Source organism: Ailuropoda melanoleuca, chromosome 5 (assembly GCF_002007445.2).
Source record: "Ailuropoda melanoleuca isolate Jingjing chromosome 5, ASM200744v2, whole genome shotgun sequence".
NCBI lineage: Eukaryota > Metazoa > Chordata > Mammalia > Carnivora > Ursidae > Ailuropoda > Ailuropoda melanoleuca.
In genome coordinates, this window is record NC_048222.1 from 39,236,280 (window position 1) to 39,252,331 (window position 16,052).

Here is a 16,052-nt window from a genome sequence, read left to right on the forward strand (position 1 = left end):
AGTATTGTATACATGTGGATTTATTTCTGTATTCTCTATACTGTTACATTGATCTGTAGTCTACTAATACACCGAAACCCCCAATGTACTTGATTATTGTACCATTATAATCAGGTAGTGTAAGTCCTCCACTTTTTTAAAAAAAGATTTTATTTATTTGACAGAGAGAGAGAGCACAAGCAGTTGGAGCAGCAGGCAGAGGGAGAGGGAGAAGCAGGTTCCCAGTGAGCAGAGAGCCTGACATGGGGCTCAATCCCAGGACCCTGGGATCGTGATCTGAGCCGAAGGCAGACGCTTAGCCAGCTGAGCCACCCAGGCACCCCAAAAGTCCTCCATTTTTGTTCTTCTTTTTCAAGATTGTTTATGCTAGATCCTTTGGGTTTCCTTACAAATTTTAGAATTAGCTTGTTGATTAGCTACAAAAAATGCTGCCTGGGAATTTGATTAGGATGATGTCAAATCTATGGGTCAAACTAGGTAAAGTTGCCATCTCACTAATATTGGGCTTTTTATTAAATGAACATTATATATTTCCATTTATTTAGGTCTTTCCTAAATTTTTTTCACCATGTTTATCATTTGCAGTATACAGGCATACCAGAGAAGGGATGGGTTTCGTTCCAGACCACCACAATAAAGTGAATAAACCAATAAAGAGTCAAATGAATTTTTTGGTTTCCCAGTGTGTAGAAAAGTTATGCTTACACAATGGTCAATCAAGTGTACAACAGCACTATGGCTAAACAACAGTGTACATACCTTAAGTAAAAAATATTTTATTGCTAAAAAACGCTAACCATCATCTGAGCTTTTAGCAAGTCATCATCTTTTTGTTGGTGGAGGGTGTTGTTTGCTGCTGATGGCTGCTGACAGATCTGGGTGGTGATTGCTGGAGCTTGGGGATGGCTGTGGCAATTTCTTAAAATAAGACAACAATGAACTTTGCTGCACGGACGGACTCTTCCTTTCACGAACTATTTCTCTGTAGCGTGCAGTGCTGCTTGATAGCATTTTCCCCACAGTCCTTCAGAACTGGAGTCAGTCCTCTCAAAGCCTGCTGCTGCGCTGTCAACTAACTTCATGTCATATTCTGAATCCTTTGTTGTCAATGCAACAGTCTGTACAGCCTGTACAGCATCTTCCCCGGAGTAGATTCCATCTCAAGCCATCACCTTCTTTGCTTACCTATTAGAAGCAATTGCTCATCTGTTCAAGTTTGATCCTGAGGCTGTAGCAGTTCGGCTCCATCTGCAGGCTCCACTTGCTGTTCCCACCACATCTGCGGTTACTTCCTCCACTGAAGTCTTGAACCTCTCAGAGTCCTCCATGTGGACTGGAATCTACTTCTTCCAAACTCCCATTAACGTTGGTATTCCATGGTCCTCAATCCCAGGATGTGAGCTTTCTGGGGTCTCCATTTATGCCTCTGTACCTATGAGTGTTTATACATTCTACATTAGGCTGGGCCCAACCTCTCCGGTCTTGCACGATTGTGCAGCCTCTGGAACCTGTTCAGCTCTCAGCCTCCCAGAAACTTCCCTATGGGATCTCCTGGAGTCTTGCCCTGCTAATGCACATCTTAACAGTGGGCCAAGTACCCAAGGGAAGTTTTTATGCAATTTTAGAGGGTTCCTTCTCTGCAGCTGGCTCCTCTAAGTCATCTTGCCCTTCAAACCCAGCTGTGTTAGCAGGCCTACGCTCTGAGCTGTTTCCTCTGCCCGGAGACATTGCTGCCTTCTGCTTGGGTTCCATAGCCCTGCGATGAATGCAAGGGTGACCTCATGTGCTTCCCTTTTCTGAAGGTTAATAACCCTGCCTTGGTTTCTGTTCAATGCCTGCAATTGTTGTGTGTTCAAATGCCTGTGTCTGTCTAGCTTTTATTGTTGTTTACAGAAGGAAGGTGAGTCCAATGTCAGGCACTCAATCTTAACTAGAGCTGGAAGTCAAGAGGTTCATTTTTTAAAAGGAATTAATTTAAAGAACCATGATGTTTTTCTCATCTCTAGCTGTAGTGCAAGGCTAAATATACAGAGCCTCTTACCAAATACTCTTGGTCAAATTCAAATCCCAAATTGAAAGTCCTATATTTTTATAGGGTTCTGTCCTTTCTTTTCACACCTTCCATTAAAACAGTGGAGAGCTTAATAAGATATATTCATCCCAATCTTTGCTAAATTTCCTATTCATGTAATCGGAGGAAACCTAAAACATTTGCATATTGATTTTTATAGACCATTAGAGGCAAAAGTTAGATTTCTTTGGTCAAAGATAGAACATGAAAGTACAAGTGCTCAGACTTCCCTCAGTTGTTAAAGGAGAGTAAAATAGATGAGCTTTGTCACCTCATTCCTTCTTTTTATTTTTATGTATTTTTATTTTGTTATTTTTTTTTAAAGATTTTATTTATTTATTTGACAGAGAGAGACAGCCAGTGAGAGAAGGAACACGAGCAGGGTGAGCGGGAGAGGAAGAAGCAGGATCCCAGTAAAGGAGCCTGATGTGGGGCTCGATCCCAGAACGCTGGGATTACCCCCAGAGCTGAAGGAAGACGCTTAACGACTGAGCCACCCAGGCGCCCCTATGTATTTTTATTTTTAAAAAATATTTATTTATTTGTTTTAGAGAGAGAGCACATGAGCAGGGGGAGGGGGGAGGGAGAGAGAGAATCTCAAGCAGACTCCCCGTTGAGTGTGGGAGTTGGGGCTTGATCCCATGACCCCAAAATCATGACCTGAGCCGAAAGCAAGAGTCTCACACTTAACCTACCAAGCCACCCAGGTGCTCCTCATTCCTTATTTTTTTAAAAATTTTAAAAAATAGGGTGCTCAAAGAAAAAGGGGGGCACTCAGTGGGGAGCCTGCTTGAAGATTCCCTCCCTCTGCCCCCTCCCCCCCAGCTCACACTTACACACACACATTCTCTCTCTAAAATAAATAAATCTTTTTTAAAAATCTAAAAAAATAAATAAAATAAGCAATCTAAAACTTTTTCCAGTTGTATTGAGTATAGTTAACATGTAACATTGTATTAGCTATAGTAACATGATGATTTGATATATGTACATATTGCAAAATGACTACCACAGTTTCGTTAACATCCATCACCACAAATAGTTATAATTTATGTGTGTGCGTGTGATGAGAACTTTCAAGATCGACTCTCTTAGCAACTTTTAAATATAGGCTACAGTAGTAATGATAGTCACCATGGTGTGTATGTCCTCTTTGGAAAATGTCTATTCAGATCCTCTGCCTATTTTGTTTTGTTTTAAAGATTTTATTTTTAAATAATCCCTACACCCAGTGTGGGGCTTGAACCTCCAACCCTGAGATCAAGAGTCACATGCTCCACCAACTGGCCCAAGCAGGCATCCCACTCTGCCCATTTTTTCATTGGATTGTTTGTTATTGAGTTGTATGCGCTCTTTATATATTTTGGATATTATCCCCTTCTCAGATATAAGATTTACAAATATTTTCTCCTATTTTGTAGATGGCTTTTCCTTTTGTTGATGGTTTCCTTTGCTGTGCAGAAGCTTTTTAGTTTGATGTAGTCCCACTTGTTTACTTTTGCTTTTGTTACCTTTGTTTTTGGTGTCAAATCCAAAAAATCATTGCCAAGACCAATGTCAAGGAGTTTATGCCCTGTGTTTTCTTCTAGGAGTTTTATGGTTTCAGGTCTTTGAGCTTTGTCATCTCCTTTCTTCTTGCTTTTTGATGAATGCAAAACCCAAAGGAACAAAAGTTGTGTACCCTCTCTAAAATTGGCATAGACACAAAATTAGAGTTAGTGAGCTCTGTAATTCCCATCTCTTTTACAAATTGCCTGTAAGACAATTCAGTCCTTGATAGGAACCTAAAATAAAAGACAAGACAATTCTGGGGTGGAAGTCTAAAATAAAATTTTTATAGTAGGAAAGCTTCTGTGTTATGGTCATAGAAACAAGGATTTATTTTTGTTTCCCTCATGTTGGAAAGAACAAAGAAGTTACTTAGCAATCCCTGTTTCCCCAATATCCTATTGCTATTTACTTGACACTGAAGATTTAAGTTATTTAAATGTGTCAAAGGGACTTTTTAAAAATAGGGTGCCCACTATGTTCAAAACATTTATTTAGTCGTTAAATATATATTGAATATTTAATGTTCAAATAAGGCAGGGGTAACAAAAACATGTTATATATTATTCCTATCTTCAAGGATTTATTGTGGGAGGGGTAAAAAAACAGCACCTGAAAACATTGGCCCCTTGTTGCCCTTTATAGTGTTATGGAAGTTCAAGGAGAGGTCAGATCTTGTTTGTTTGGGTGGATCATAAAAGTTTTCATGAAAGCAGTGCCATCAAATTTGGTCTTTAATTTTAGGTAGAATTTTTTGGGGGAAAAAAGAAAAGAATACATAACATATAGTTAAAGGTAGAAAAGAAGGGAAGAGCAGAAGATCCAATTTCTGGAAATTAGAGATAGCAATGGGAAGGTAGTGTGGGGTCTCCTTGCTGGGAGTTTAAATGCCAGGCTGGGGGGTGTAGGCCACCAGGACCTGAGAGGCTGTTATTGATCATAGGAGCACTGTGACTGGAGCTCAGAAGCATTCATCTGGCCAGAAGAGGATATCAGGACCTCTAGGCAAGCGCTGGTTCACAGAAGAGTTTCCAACTGCTTGAGTAGAAAGTCTTGGACACTGTAGTGAGTTTGCATACAATTAAATATACGTAATATAAATGACTCCCCTATATTCTGAATTTGAGTCCTCCCTACATTACCATTTTTTAAAAGATTCTATTTATTTATTTGAGAGAGAGAGCGAGCATGAGCAGGGAGAGGGGCAGAGGGAGAAGGACAAGCAGACTCTGCTGAGTGGGGAGCCTGACATGGGGCTCAATCCCAGCACCCTGAGATCATGACCTGAGCTGAAGGCCCATGTTCATTGCATCATTATTTACATTAGCCAAGACATGGAAACAACTTAGGAGTCTATCAATGGTGAATGGATAAAGAAAATGTGATATCTCTCTCTCTCTCTATAGATAGATAGATAGATAGATAGATAGATAGATAGATAGATAGATAGATAAAATCTGGCAAAAGTAAAAACTGGTAATCCTACATTGGTCCTTAAAACATTTTTTTTTAAATGTTATTGGTGAAAAACACAGAAGCCTAAGGACTGCTGTCACATTGGGTCAATGTGGACATGAGGGAGATTGGAGCAGAGGAAGTGGGCTGGAAGGAGCAGAGACATCTGGGAAATAAAACTTAGAAGATGAGGCAACTGTTTGGCTATGTGAGTGAACAGAGGACAACTGCAAGGGTGCCAGTGATAAGAACAGGAGGGTGAGGGGCACGGTGGTATTTTGGTGGAGGCAGAGCAGGCAGAGGCTGACAGGGGAGATTAGTTTGGGGAATGTTCTGTGCAGGTTCCTGAGGAGAGCTGTTTGGAACTGTCTCATGGGCAATGGAAATGTCAGTCTGGAGTTCGGGAGGGAGGCTCATTTATTGATGAGATGATAGACATTTATTATACACCTACTATGAACCAAGCACTAAATGTGGGGGAAAGAGATATATTTGTGTGTCATTTATATAGACTCTTACAATTATCTTTTCTTCATTAAGTCCCTGTTACTTAATATAATTCTTCTATGTCTGTCTTATGGTGCTTCTGAGAACCTGTAATTCAAAGATATACTGCAAATACAATAATGAATATTTGAAATTTACAATTCATCTACAAAATCATAAATAGATAGAAAACTAAGACTTAAAAAAAACTTTATTAGTGTATTAGTTGGCACAGGCTGCAGTAATAAATAGATCAGAAAGGTAATGGCACACCACCATCGAAGTTTTTATCTTGGTCACTGTTTATCTCTTGATTAGCAAGTGAATAGCTTGGTAGCCAGGCTCTCCTTAGAGACCCAAGCTGAGGCAGGAACCCTCGAGAACAGCACGTGGCTTCTAGGTCCTCTGTCACCTTCATCTCAGTCCGCGGATGCATTGGAGATTTAAGGCCTCAAAGTGGCAAACATCACTTCTAGGAGCACTTCATGGCCTAAAACTCAGTCAGATGGCCAGAAGTAACTACAGGGGCAGGTGGGAAGCACAGTCCAGTTTTGTGTCCAGGAAGAAGAGGAAATAGATTTTGTTGAGTAATTAGTATTCTGCCACGATTTGCATTAAATCACCTGAGCAAAAGTTAATTTAAACAACTAAAACAGGGGCACCTGGGTGGCTCAGTTGTTTGGGCATCCTCCTTCCGCCTGGGTTGTGGGCCCAAGGTCCTGGGATCGAGCCCTGTTTCAGGCTCCCTGCTTGGTGGGGAGTCTGCTTCTCCCTCTGCCCCACCCCCTGCTCGTGCTCTCTCTCTCTCTCTTTCTCTCTCAAATAAATAAATAAATAAATAGAAATATTTTAAATAAATAAATTAATATATTAATAAATTAAAAAAACAGTTGGTCATGAAGAGCCTGCCTGTTGTGTGTCAATGAACAGAATCTTTAGCACCGCATCTCTGGAGAGAAGTTATTGCCATTTGTAAGGAACTTCTATTCATGTAACAGTTAAGCTAGGCTTTAGTAGTTATAAAAATCAAACTCGGAAACAGTTGAATTCCTATAACATTGTTCAGAGTGCCCACAAGGATATCATTTGCTTTCTCTAGCTGAAAAGCAATCTGAGCTAAGTGACCTGAGATGATGGGGGGCAAGAGGAAAGAGGACAGTACCCCAGGATTAATATGTTTTCTATAAGCAGATCCTTTACGACCTTCCTCTCTGTTCCCAGGAATATGGGCCTCTTTGATGTGTTTGTGGTGTTGACATTTCTTTCACCATCAGCATTTTTTCTCCAAAATTGTCCTTAAAGTGACTGCATCCTTTTATGATCCCTTACTTAGCCTGTGACCACTTGCCTACTCCCAATAAATTTTACAACGAATCTCAGCCTCTTCAGCTTCGTCCTGCACTTGAGCCTGAACGTGTGCTCAGAGTGGCAGGTGGAAACCCATCAGCAGTAGTAACTGCATCGCTACTCAAGATCTTCCATCACTTGATGCCCAGAGATCGCTGCATTTATTCATGAAATATAAGATTATTAGATAAAAGATTATTCCTATCTCTAGTGTATTCCTCAGGACTAAATTCCTTGTGACTTAAAGTCAAATATCTCTACTGGAGATCCTTCTTCTCAGTCTTAAAGTTATTATCAGTTCTGTTTGTTAAACATTGCATTGACATGAACAATAATATGTTGTTTGCTATAGCCTAGGATTTGGAGACAGAAGCGTTTGAAGGGAAATTAAGGAAATTAAGGATTTCAGGTATTAGCTGTGTTTTAGGTTGATCCCAGGTAGATAATGCATTCTTGCTGATTGGACTGCTGTGACGAAAGACCAGGTTGGGTGGTTTATAAACAAAACCAAACCGAACATTTACTTGTCACAGTTCTGGAGGCTAAAAGTCTGAGATCAGGTGGTGTTCTCTTCTGAGTTGTACTTTTGCTCTATCCTCACGTGGTAAGACGAGGGAGCTCTAAGGGCCCTCTTTAATAAAGGCACGGATCTCCATCCTGAGGGCCCGACCTCATGATCTAGTCACCTCCTATGAGGAGGCCCCTCCTCCTAGTACCATGACTTTGGGGATCAGAATTTCAACATGTGAATTTGAGGGGGGGTTGCAAACATTCAGACCATAGGGAGTCTCTTCCTGGTAAGTAGTAGGAAGCCAGAGAGGGACTGAGATGGGGGTAATTTGGATCATTAGGAAATCTTCGCAGTACTGTTCGAGCAGAACACTAGTGGATTTTACTTTTGGTCCTCTAGCATCAGAATACTCTTTGGGCAGAATCCTAAAATAGGTAGGAGGCAGGGTCACACATCCCACTGTAGAAACTAAAGAGGGCAGGTAGTCTTTTTCCTTGACAGCTGGGGCATCTGCAAATGTTCCTGCCAAGGGCTTTGAACCTTGAAGGAGTGACACAGAAATGGAGGCTCCTGAGAGATCACTTGCAGGAATGGAGGGGTGCAGTCCACAGTTTAGAGATGACTTTGGGGGGGTTCCTCTGTAGACTATAGCGGGAATACTGCCCAGCTTCCCCTGTTCCCAATGCTTTTCCTGGACCTTATTCTTCTTGGGTTCTGTGATAGCCTTCTATGAAATTGCTTTCTGCTTACGTTGGTCAGGGAAAATTTCTGTTGTCTGCAACCAAGAATTCCAGCTAGCACAAAGAGCCCCCAAATCTGCTATACTTATATTTCCATTAAAGATAACTTTATCTTACTGCAGAAATTATCAACTGAAAAACTTAGAAAATATAAACAAAAAAACACTGTAACCCCATCACCCACAGAGCAACTTTGTAAAAAGTTTTTTTAAACATTTTCTGGTGCAGGGACACCTGGGTGGCTCAGTTGGTTAAGCGTCTGCCTTCCACTCTGGTCATGATCCCAGGGTCCTGGGATCGAGTCGCACGTTGGACTCTGCTCATCGGGGAGACTGCTTCTCCCTCTGCCTGACGCTCCCCCTGCTTGTGTGAGCTCTCTCTGACAAATAAATAAAATCTTAAAAAAAAAAACCAGAAAGAAACATTTTCTGGTGCATAGTCTCCCCAACTTTTTCCTGAGCATATGAATATATTCTTTCTTTAGCTCTTATAAAAAGTGCTCCCACATTGCAATCAGCATGCTTGTTACTTGCTATTTGGCCTCACCTGTAGCACTGCTTCTCCATATGAACATAAACAGAGACACGATGAGTTGGTCCAGCCTAGTAAAAAATGTTACACTTACTCAAGTTTCCTTTGAGCAAATATATATATAAAAGTGAAGGCATATAAAATGATTTCAGGTACATCCTCGGGGCAGAACTCATCCAGCGGAGGAAAGCCAGTGTTCCTCTCCTGGGTAAAAGTCCTCAAACACCTAACATGGCCACCTTGGTTTGGTCATGTGCAAACGAAGGCATCATTTTTATAATTCAAGTTGCTAGGATTCAGGATTTCCAGAGAAAACTTGGGACATAGGTATACTCTCCCGAGGACCACTGTTTCAACTAGAAATTCACTTGAAAATTGCTGATCTCTCAAAATGCCTGAAATTGATCTCTAATTCAAGAAGAATTGTAGGATTTATATTTTAAAATCATTACTTATATGTACAAATAGTAAGTGCTGCCACAAAGTAGATAATCAGAGAGGACAGTTTTGCTGTGTATGCTTAGAATTAGAAATACTACTTGCAAATAGTAAATATATTAAAAGTTCTTAGAAAGTCTGTTCTCTACCTCTTATATCTTAATAGGCTTTAGTACCTTTTTCTTCAGAGGCAAACTTCAACTGCAGGTAGTTTAAAGTGAGTCGGTTCTAAATGAATTGCATTTCCATTTTTTCAACCTAGCTTGCCTTTAGCCACAGTCTTGTTCTCATGGCTCCTCATTCCATTATTTGCCTTTAAGGCACCTGTTTTTTTCCTTTATAGTCACATTTTAATTCAAGAAATAAGAGCTTCTAGCTCTGGTTTTCTTCTTGGTGGATGGTAATCAAACTTTCTGTTATTGCTACCTTCAAATTATCTTTAATAAATATATTTAGGAATTGGATTTAAAAAATTTCCAGTGCAGGTGATAGTTGTTGGGTTCCCCCCCTTTTCAAAATAAACTTTTTAAAAAAGATTTTATTTATTTATTTGACAGAGAGACAGCCAGAGAGAGGGAACACAAGCAGAGGGAGTGGGAGAGGAAGAAGCAGGCTCCCAGCGGAGGAGCCTGATGTGGGGCTCGATCCCAGAACGCCAGGATCACGCTCTGAGCCGAAGGCAGACCCTTAATGACTGAGCCACCCAGGCGCCCAGAAAATAAACCACCGTTAAGCTCATTTTAAGATTTTTACCATTAGTTTTAAAAAATCACATAAAATGACTGCTTTCATCTAACAGTGCTTTTTCTCCATGTCCAACCGATTGAAAAGGCAACATCAATAACTTAAATAATAAATAAATAAAACCACTCAATGCTTTATTAAGCAAACGAATTAATAGTTAACTTTTTAGACCCTGGACCTCGACATTTCTTTGCTATTCAAATCAAAATGCAGTAGTCTTCACATTTGTTACCATGGATTTCAAAAGAATAATCTACATTTCTAAAGCTATTTATATAGAAAGACAAAAGAGAACATAATTAAGCTGGAATCTTTCCATAGCATTGTCTTTTGGGGTCCAGGCAGCAGAACCATGATATAGGTGAAAAAGTACTATGGCCAGGTTCCAATGTATGTGATTCAAGCTGAAGAACAAAGTTGAACTGTGAATACATTAGCTCAACTCAAAAAGTGAATGCTAACCAGAGGGTCTCCATCTTTGGATACCAAACAAGGACAAAGAGCTTAAATGGTAGCAGTATCACTGAGGGTTATTTATAAAACAGCACTTTGCAACACATATCAAGAAGCTAAGAAACCCATTTCTCATACTTCTCAGAGAACAGAATAGGATGCTCATTTGTTTGGAATGGGTCTTCAAGGAAAATATTCTGGAATACCCTGGAAGGCAGGAAGAGCGCCTTCCTTACTTGAAGGCCATCTTTCTCCCTATGGGCTCAAGCCTTTGAATTGTATCTCATTTATTCTTCTCAGTGTGAATCCAATCCAGCTCCAGAAGTTAGACTGCAAACTTTCATAGCCTAACTCCCATTGTCAAATGGGCTTCTTTTCTTACTCAATCTTCTGATACTCAGAACCATTCAGAACATGTATTTACTACTATAGTATGCAATGAAATGTAATTTAAGAAACAACTCTCCAAAATAAGGAACATAAGAGTAGTTTGGTCTCTCTTTTTTTTTTTTAACGTTTGGTCAAGGAGCATGGGACAAATGGCTCAGCTCTAGCTGAATTAAATTCCCACTTCCTTTGGATAAGAAAAAGTCAAAATCAATAAACTTTTCTTAGAAATAAATTACAGACAAATCTATTTGTAAGAGGAAATCTATTCTTCTCAAGCATTTTGGAAAGATGGAAAGTTAAGTATTCAATTGGTTATACATACTTTTTGGATATTTCAACTTCTGTAAGATTGGAATCTAGTGAAGCCTTCTTTCAATTTTCTAACACCAATACAAAATCTGTTATCAAAATGTATAAAAGATGCTTCTAAAAACAACTGTTAAGTTTAATGTTTTTGACTTAGTGATCAAGCCATAATTTTTTCAATTCCAACTTTCATTTGTTCCTGTATACTCTCCTTAATGGGGGTTTGGGCTTCCAAGTCATCTTCTTCAATCTTTGTGTGATAAGGTGAGCTACTTGCTTCTGTTTAGCAGAGCTGGATCAGGAACATCTCTGCATTTGATTGGCTGGCTTTGAAAGGATTACTCCTCTGGAAAGCCACTGTTCTGTATCACATTGCTAGCCATGTGGACTTAATTGTGGTTAAAAAATTCAAATTGAAGACGAGTATTTACATCAAAGAGAATGTTACCTTCAGTACTCTTACGTTACATAGCTTCTATGTGTGTGATGAAGAGCTCTATTTCAAAACAACCTTAAATGCTATAGCCAGAAATAACAACTGACTCTGGCAAAGAGAGGTAATTTGGGGTCCCTGTATGTTCTTTAACAGAGTCAATGCAATTTAAAAATAAATGAACTCCAACTACACAAATTGAGTTCAATAAGATTAACAAAACTGAGAGAGACAAATATGTCAGCTATGTCAACAAGTCAAATACATTATACTATTTATACCCAGATGATATAAAACAATGACTTTCCATTTTTATTTTGCATTTCCCAGTTACTCAGAGTAAACATTATCACTTTTCAGATGCCACTTATCATTTTATCTGAAAGAAAAATTTACTGAGTAAAATGCTTAGCTGTAGGATTTTACGTTTACAATCCATCAGGTTGTAATATTAAAGTTGCTAGAGTTTCTTCCCCAGTGTGAGCATTCTGTATGTGCGTTTTATTTACATTCTGTCACTTTCTATTTCCTCCTAAACTTTATACGCTCAACAAAGAAACTGTATTGGTGTTATGTAACAATACTTCAAATTTGCAACATACATACTGGTTTCTCTCTCCCTTGAACCCATGTGCCTGGAAAAGAAACACAATGTATCCCCCCCAAAACCACCTTGGAGTGTATAAAGAAGAGTGTAGACCTGTAGCAGTATAAGCCCTGGAAAACAGTTGTGTGGAAGGGTAAAGATGTATCAGTCCTTGTTGACAACAATCCCCACGATTTAATAACAGCCACAGGCAGCCAACTTGGTAAATGACAAGGTTCAAGGCCTGGCCATAAGAAGTGGGTAACCCAGTGGGAGTGAAGGCTTTTAGGTCTTACAACTAATGTGATTCAAAAAACAAACAAAACAAAAAAACCCAAAAAACCCCAAAGCAAGCAAACCGTAAAACCTAGAGAAAGTGCTCCAAATAGAGCCTCTTTGGCAACCCAGATTCAACCAAATGATTCAGGTGGACGGTTAGAATAAACCGTGCTCCGTTTCCTTTCACTAGGTCTACAAGCCCATAAATTTGTTTGGTCCAGAAAACCAGGAGTTATTAGCACCTTCCTTTTCCACTTTTTAATATTCAATATATTCAGCAACAATCCTTAATCCATGGTCTTCATTCATTTATTGACTGAACAAGATCCTGGGTGCCTCCTGATGATCGCTCCTTCCAGATTGACCTTATATGACAGCAAACTGAAATGCCCCTCCGTGGAGAGGGTCAAGACCGTGAGGAAAGTCATCCAAAGGTGGACGCATCTTGCTTTCATTTACTTGTTTATTAGAGGGGCGGCAATGGCCGTGGCTGGACGAGGACACGGCGCGAGGCGAAGGGGCACGCGGGCCGTGGGCCGTAGCCCCGGGGTGGGCACCCGCGGAGAAAGTGGAGGGCAGCAGCCACGCTCTACCAGCTTGGCCCGCCGGACCCAGAAAATGACCAGCCCCTCCCCCTCCACTGCACCCTTGACCCCTCCCCCTCTTTCCAGGCCTTTCATCCGCCCGCTCCCGCCGGGCAGCCCCGCGGGCCCCGGACCTCGCGCCGCCCGCCTCTTTCGCCAGCCCGGTCCAGCGACGCGGGCAGGCCCACGGCGGCCCCGCGAAGCCCTCGGCCGGGCGAGGACCCCGACCCCGACCCCTCCGGCCGCGCCCCTCCCCCTCGAGTAACGCACCTGCGGCCCCGCCCCCGGCCAAACGCTGAGGCGGCGGCGGGCTGGCGAGGCCGAGCGGCTCGGCCCTCCAGGCGCAGTCACCTTCCCTTCCCCCGCCATTCTGCCCACCCCCCTAGCTCAGCCACCAAGCAGCCGCCGCGCTCCTCAGCCGCCCCGAAATCTAAAGGGGTCCGTCTCCGGCACCACAACCAAATGGCTGAGCCTCCCTGGCCGGCTGCGCAGCCCGCCCATTGGTCCCTTCCCCCCCCGCCGCCGCCACCATTGGCTGTTGCCCGGAGACCCTCGGCAGCGATTGGCTCCAGCTGTTGCCGCTCATCCGCCGGACCGCAGGTCCCGCCTCCACCGTGATCAGGTTAGTGTGCGCCGCGGGTGCTGGGGGCTCGAGAACCGAGCGGAGCTGGTTGAGCCTTCAAAGTCCTAAAACGCGCGGCCGTGGGTTCGGGGTTTATTGATTGAATTCCGCCGGCGCGGGAGCCTCTGCAGAGAGAGAGCGCGAGAGATGGACATGGACAAACGGATTCATTTAGAGCTGCGGAACAGGACGCCCTCTGATGTGAGCATTTGCCAAAAATATCTCTGTCGGTCCATTCTCCTACTTTGTGTGTGTGTGTGCGTTGGGGGGAGGCACTTTTTTTTGAGGGGGGGCGCCCGGGAGGTGTGGGTTTGGGGGTCGGACTGCAAATGAATTGCAAGGTTGGGGGGTTGCAATGCCATCCGAGCATGTTCCGGCCGCCGCCGCCGCTGCCCTTGGTGTGTGACTACCTGTGCGTGTGCTCCCGCGTGTGCGAGTGTGGGTGCGAGAGTGTGCGTGCGAGTGTGCACCCACCGGGGGCCAGCGGGCGCACGCGTTTGGGTCGGAGAGAATGAGGCAAAATAACCCTCTGAGCTCGCTGCTCCCTTGACTCCGTCTGGGGGGAAGATTAACGAGGGAGGAGGAGGAGGGGGGCTGCCTCCTGGATTTAACAACAAAAAAAAGGGGGTTTTATATTTTATAAATGAATCCCCCCTTCCGCCCCCCTCCCGCGCCTTCCCCCTCCCTTTCTCTCTCTCTCTCTCTCGCTCGCACACACACAATAAGTTTTGGGCTTCGCGAGTCCGGTTTAGTTTCTGATAAATGTGGGCCGAGGCCCCCGGGGAGAGCGCGTGGGGAGGGGGCTGCAGTGGAGTTGGGAATGGCTCGAGTTTAAAGTGCGTCTTCATTTCTTTGCAGTGATGAGGCGAGAGACGGGGGAGCCATATTTGTAACTTTGTAGTGTTCGTGAACGCGCCCTTTCTCTCCCTCCCTCCCTTTCTCTGCCTCCCTTCCTCTCCTCCTCTTTCTCCCTCACTCTTTCCACCCCACCTTCGGGCCAGATGCTGATGTTTCTTCCTTTCCTTCGGAAGGGAGGATAAATTGGAAGGGGGGAGGGATTTTCGAACGTGCAAAGGCACAGATAATCCCCGCGCCTCCCCACCTCGAGCGATCGCTATTGCAAGTTACCCAAAGGCTACGTCCCGGTCCCCCCTCGCCCCTGCTCCTTCCGGCCTCGCTAAGATGCCAGCCTTTGAGCCCTCGCGCCCCCCGGCCAGTCTTTCTCCAGGGTGGGCTCTTCGGCAGCCATTCGGCGCCTGGTTAATACATGGGCACGGGAAACTTTGTCAGGACGCGAGCTGCCCAGACCTGGTGCCCGTGGTGGGTATTGGCTGGGTCCAGATTTATGCGGGCATAGAAAACACGCAGCTCCGGGATGGGAGTTTGCCTTCTGGTCGCCGTTATTGATTGGGCAGCGGCGGGAGTACGGCCGGAGGAAACTTACACGGATGGGAATTGGGAGGCTCGGGCGAAAGCCCACCCCCAAGGAGGAGGAAGGTGAGGGTGGGTTACTCAAACGCTCGTTTGTATTTCTGTCTCCCTCTCGCTTTCTAACAGTGTTTTATGTGAGTTGGCGGCTCAGTGGAGGAGACCCCGGCTCTGGGGCGGAGACCCTTGGCCGGCTCCCCTCCCGACCCCTCCTCCAGCCTTGGTGGCCAGGGTTCCACAGAGTTGGGAGTTTGGGTAGCGCTGTGCGCTGACCTGTCGCCCCTCCAGCCCGTTAAAAGCCGAATCCCTGGCCAAGGCAGGCCTTGCTTCCTCTTTTCTCTAGTTCCTCCCCCAAACCTGAGTGAGACTTTTGAAAACAAGATCCTTTTTGTGCCCCCCCATCATAACGCAGCTGTGGACTGTAGACGTGCTGTGCCTTATGGCGCGCAGGGCGGGGAGGGGGTGGCGGAGGGAGGGGAGGGGGTGCCCGCCGAGAAGGCAGGAGTTTCCGCGAACAATTTGCCGGCGGTTTGCCTTTCTCTGGCCGGTTTCATCCCGGCTTAGACCCCGAGCCGGAGGATTTGGGGGCTGGGTGTGGTGATGGGGGAGGGGGCCGGAGCCGCGGTCTTCCCGCGTACTTTCCGGAAGCCCCCCGTGCGGAGGGGGAAGGGCTCACAGTAGGGGGCCGGGGTCGTGGCGGGTGGGTGTGGAGGCGCGGTTCGCCGGGCCAACCCCAGCCACACGGCTGGCCAACTGGGAGCGAGATCGAAAGCGGGTCGAACCGGCTCTTTAAACTTCCCCGAGTGTGTGCTGGGGGAGGGGAGCGCGCCGCGCCGAACTGGGAGCGATTTCTCACGCTTCGCCCCCTCGCCTCCGAGTCTCCCAGCCCACTCGCCTGCCCCCTGCCTCGAGGCGGGGTGGGGCGCGGGAGGGGATGGAGGGGGCACTTTCTGCACATTTGGGGAGGGGGGGAAAGAGAGAAAGCTACCTAATGAGGGACAAAAGGGGTGGGGGAGGAGGAACTATTTTTTTTTAACCGTTCTTAAGACAAATAGCTCTGGGAGAGCGCCCCCTGCGCCCCTCCCCGCCGCGCTCCCCCC

At 44.6% G+C, this 16,052-nt stretch overlaps 1 protein-coding gene and 1 pseudogene across 1 annotated transcript in view; both read left to right on the plus strand.

Moving 5' to 3' along the window:
- Positions 1-13,336, plus strand: part of LOC105238247 — a 63,579-nt pseudogene extending 50,243 nt beyond the window's left edge.
- A 107-nt stretch (positions 13,337-13,443) lies between these two features.
- Positions 13,444-16,052, plus strand: part of ANP32A (acidic nuclear phosphoprotein 32 family member A) — a 37,098-nt gene continuing 34,489 nt past the window's right edge. The window contains exon 1 of the mRNA XM_002920626.4: positions 13,444-13,725. Coding sequence (XP_002920672.1) covers positions 13,672-13,725 — 54 coding nt within the window. The 5' untranslated portion in view covers positions 13,444-13,671. The remainder of the gene's footprint in view (positions 13,726-16,052) is intronic.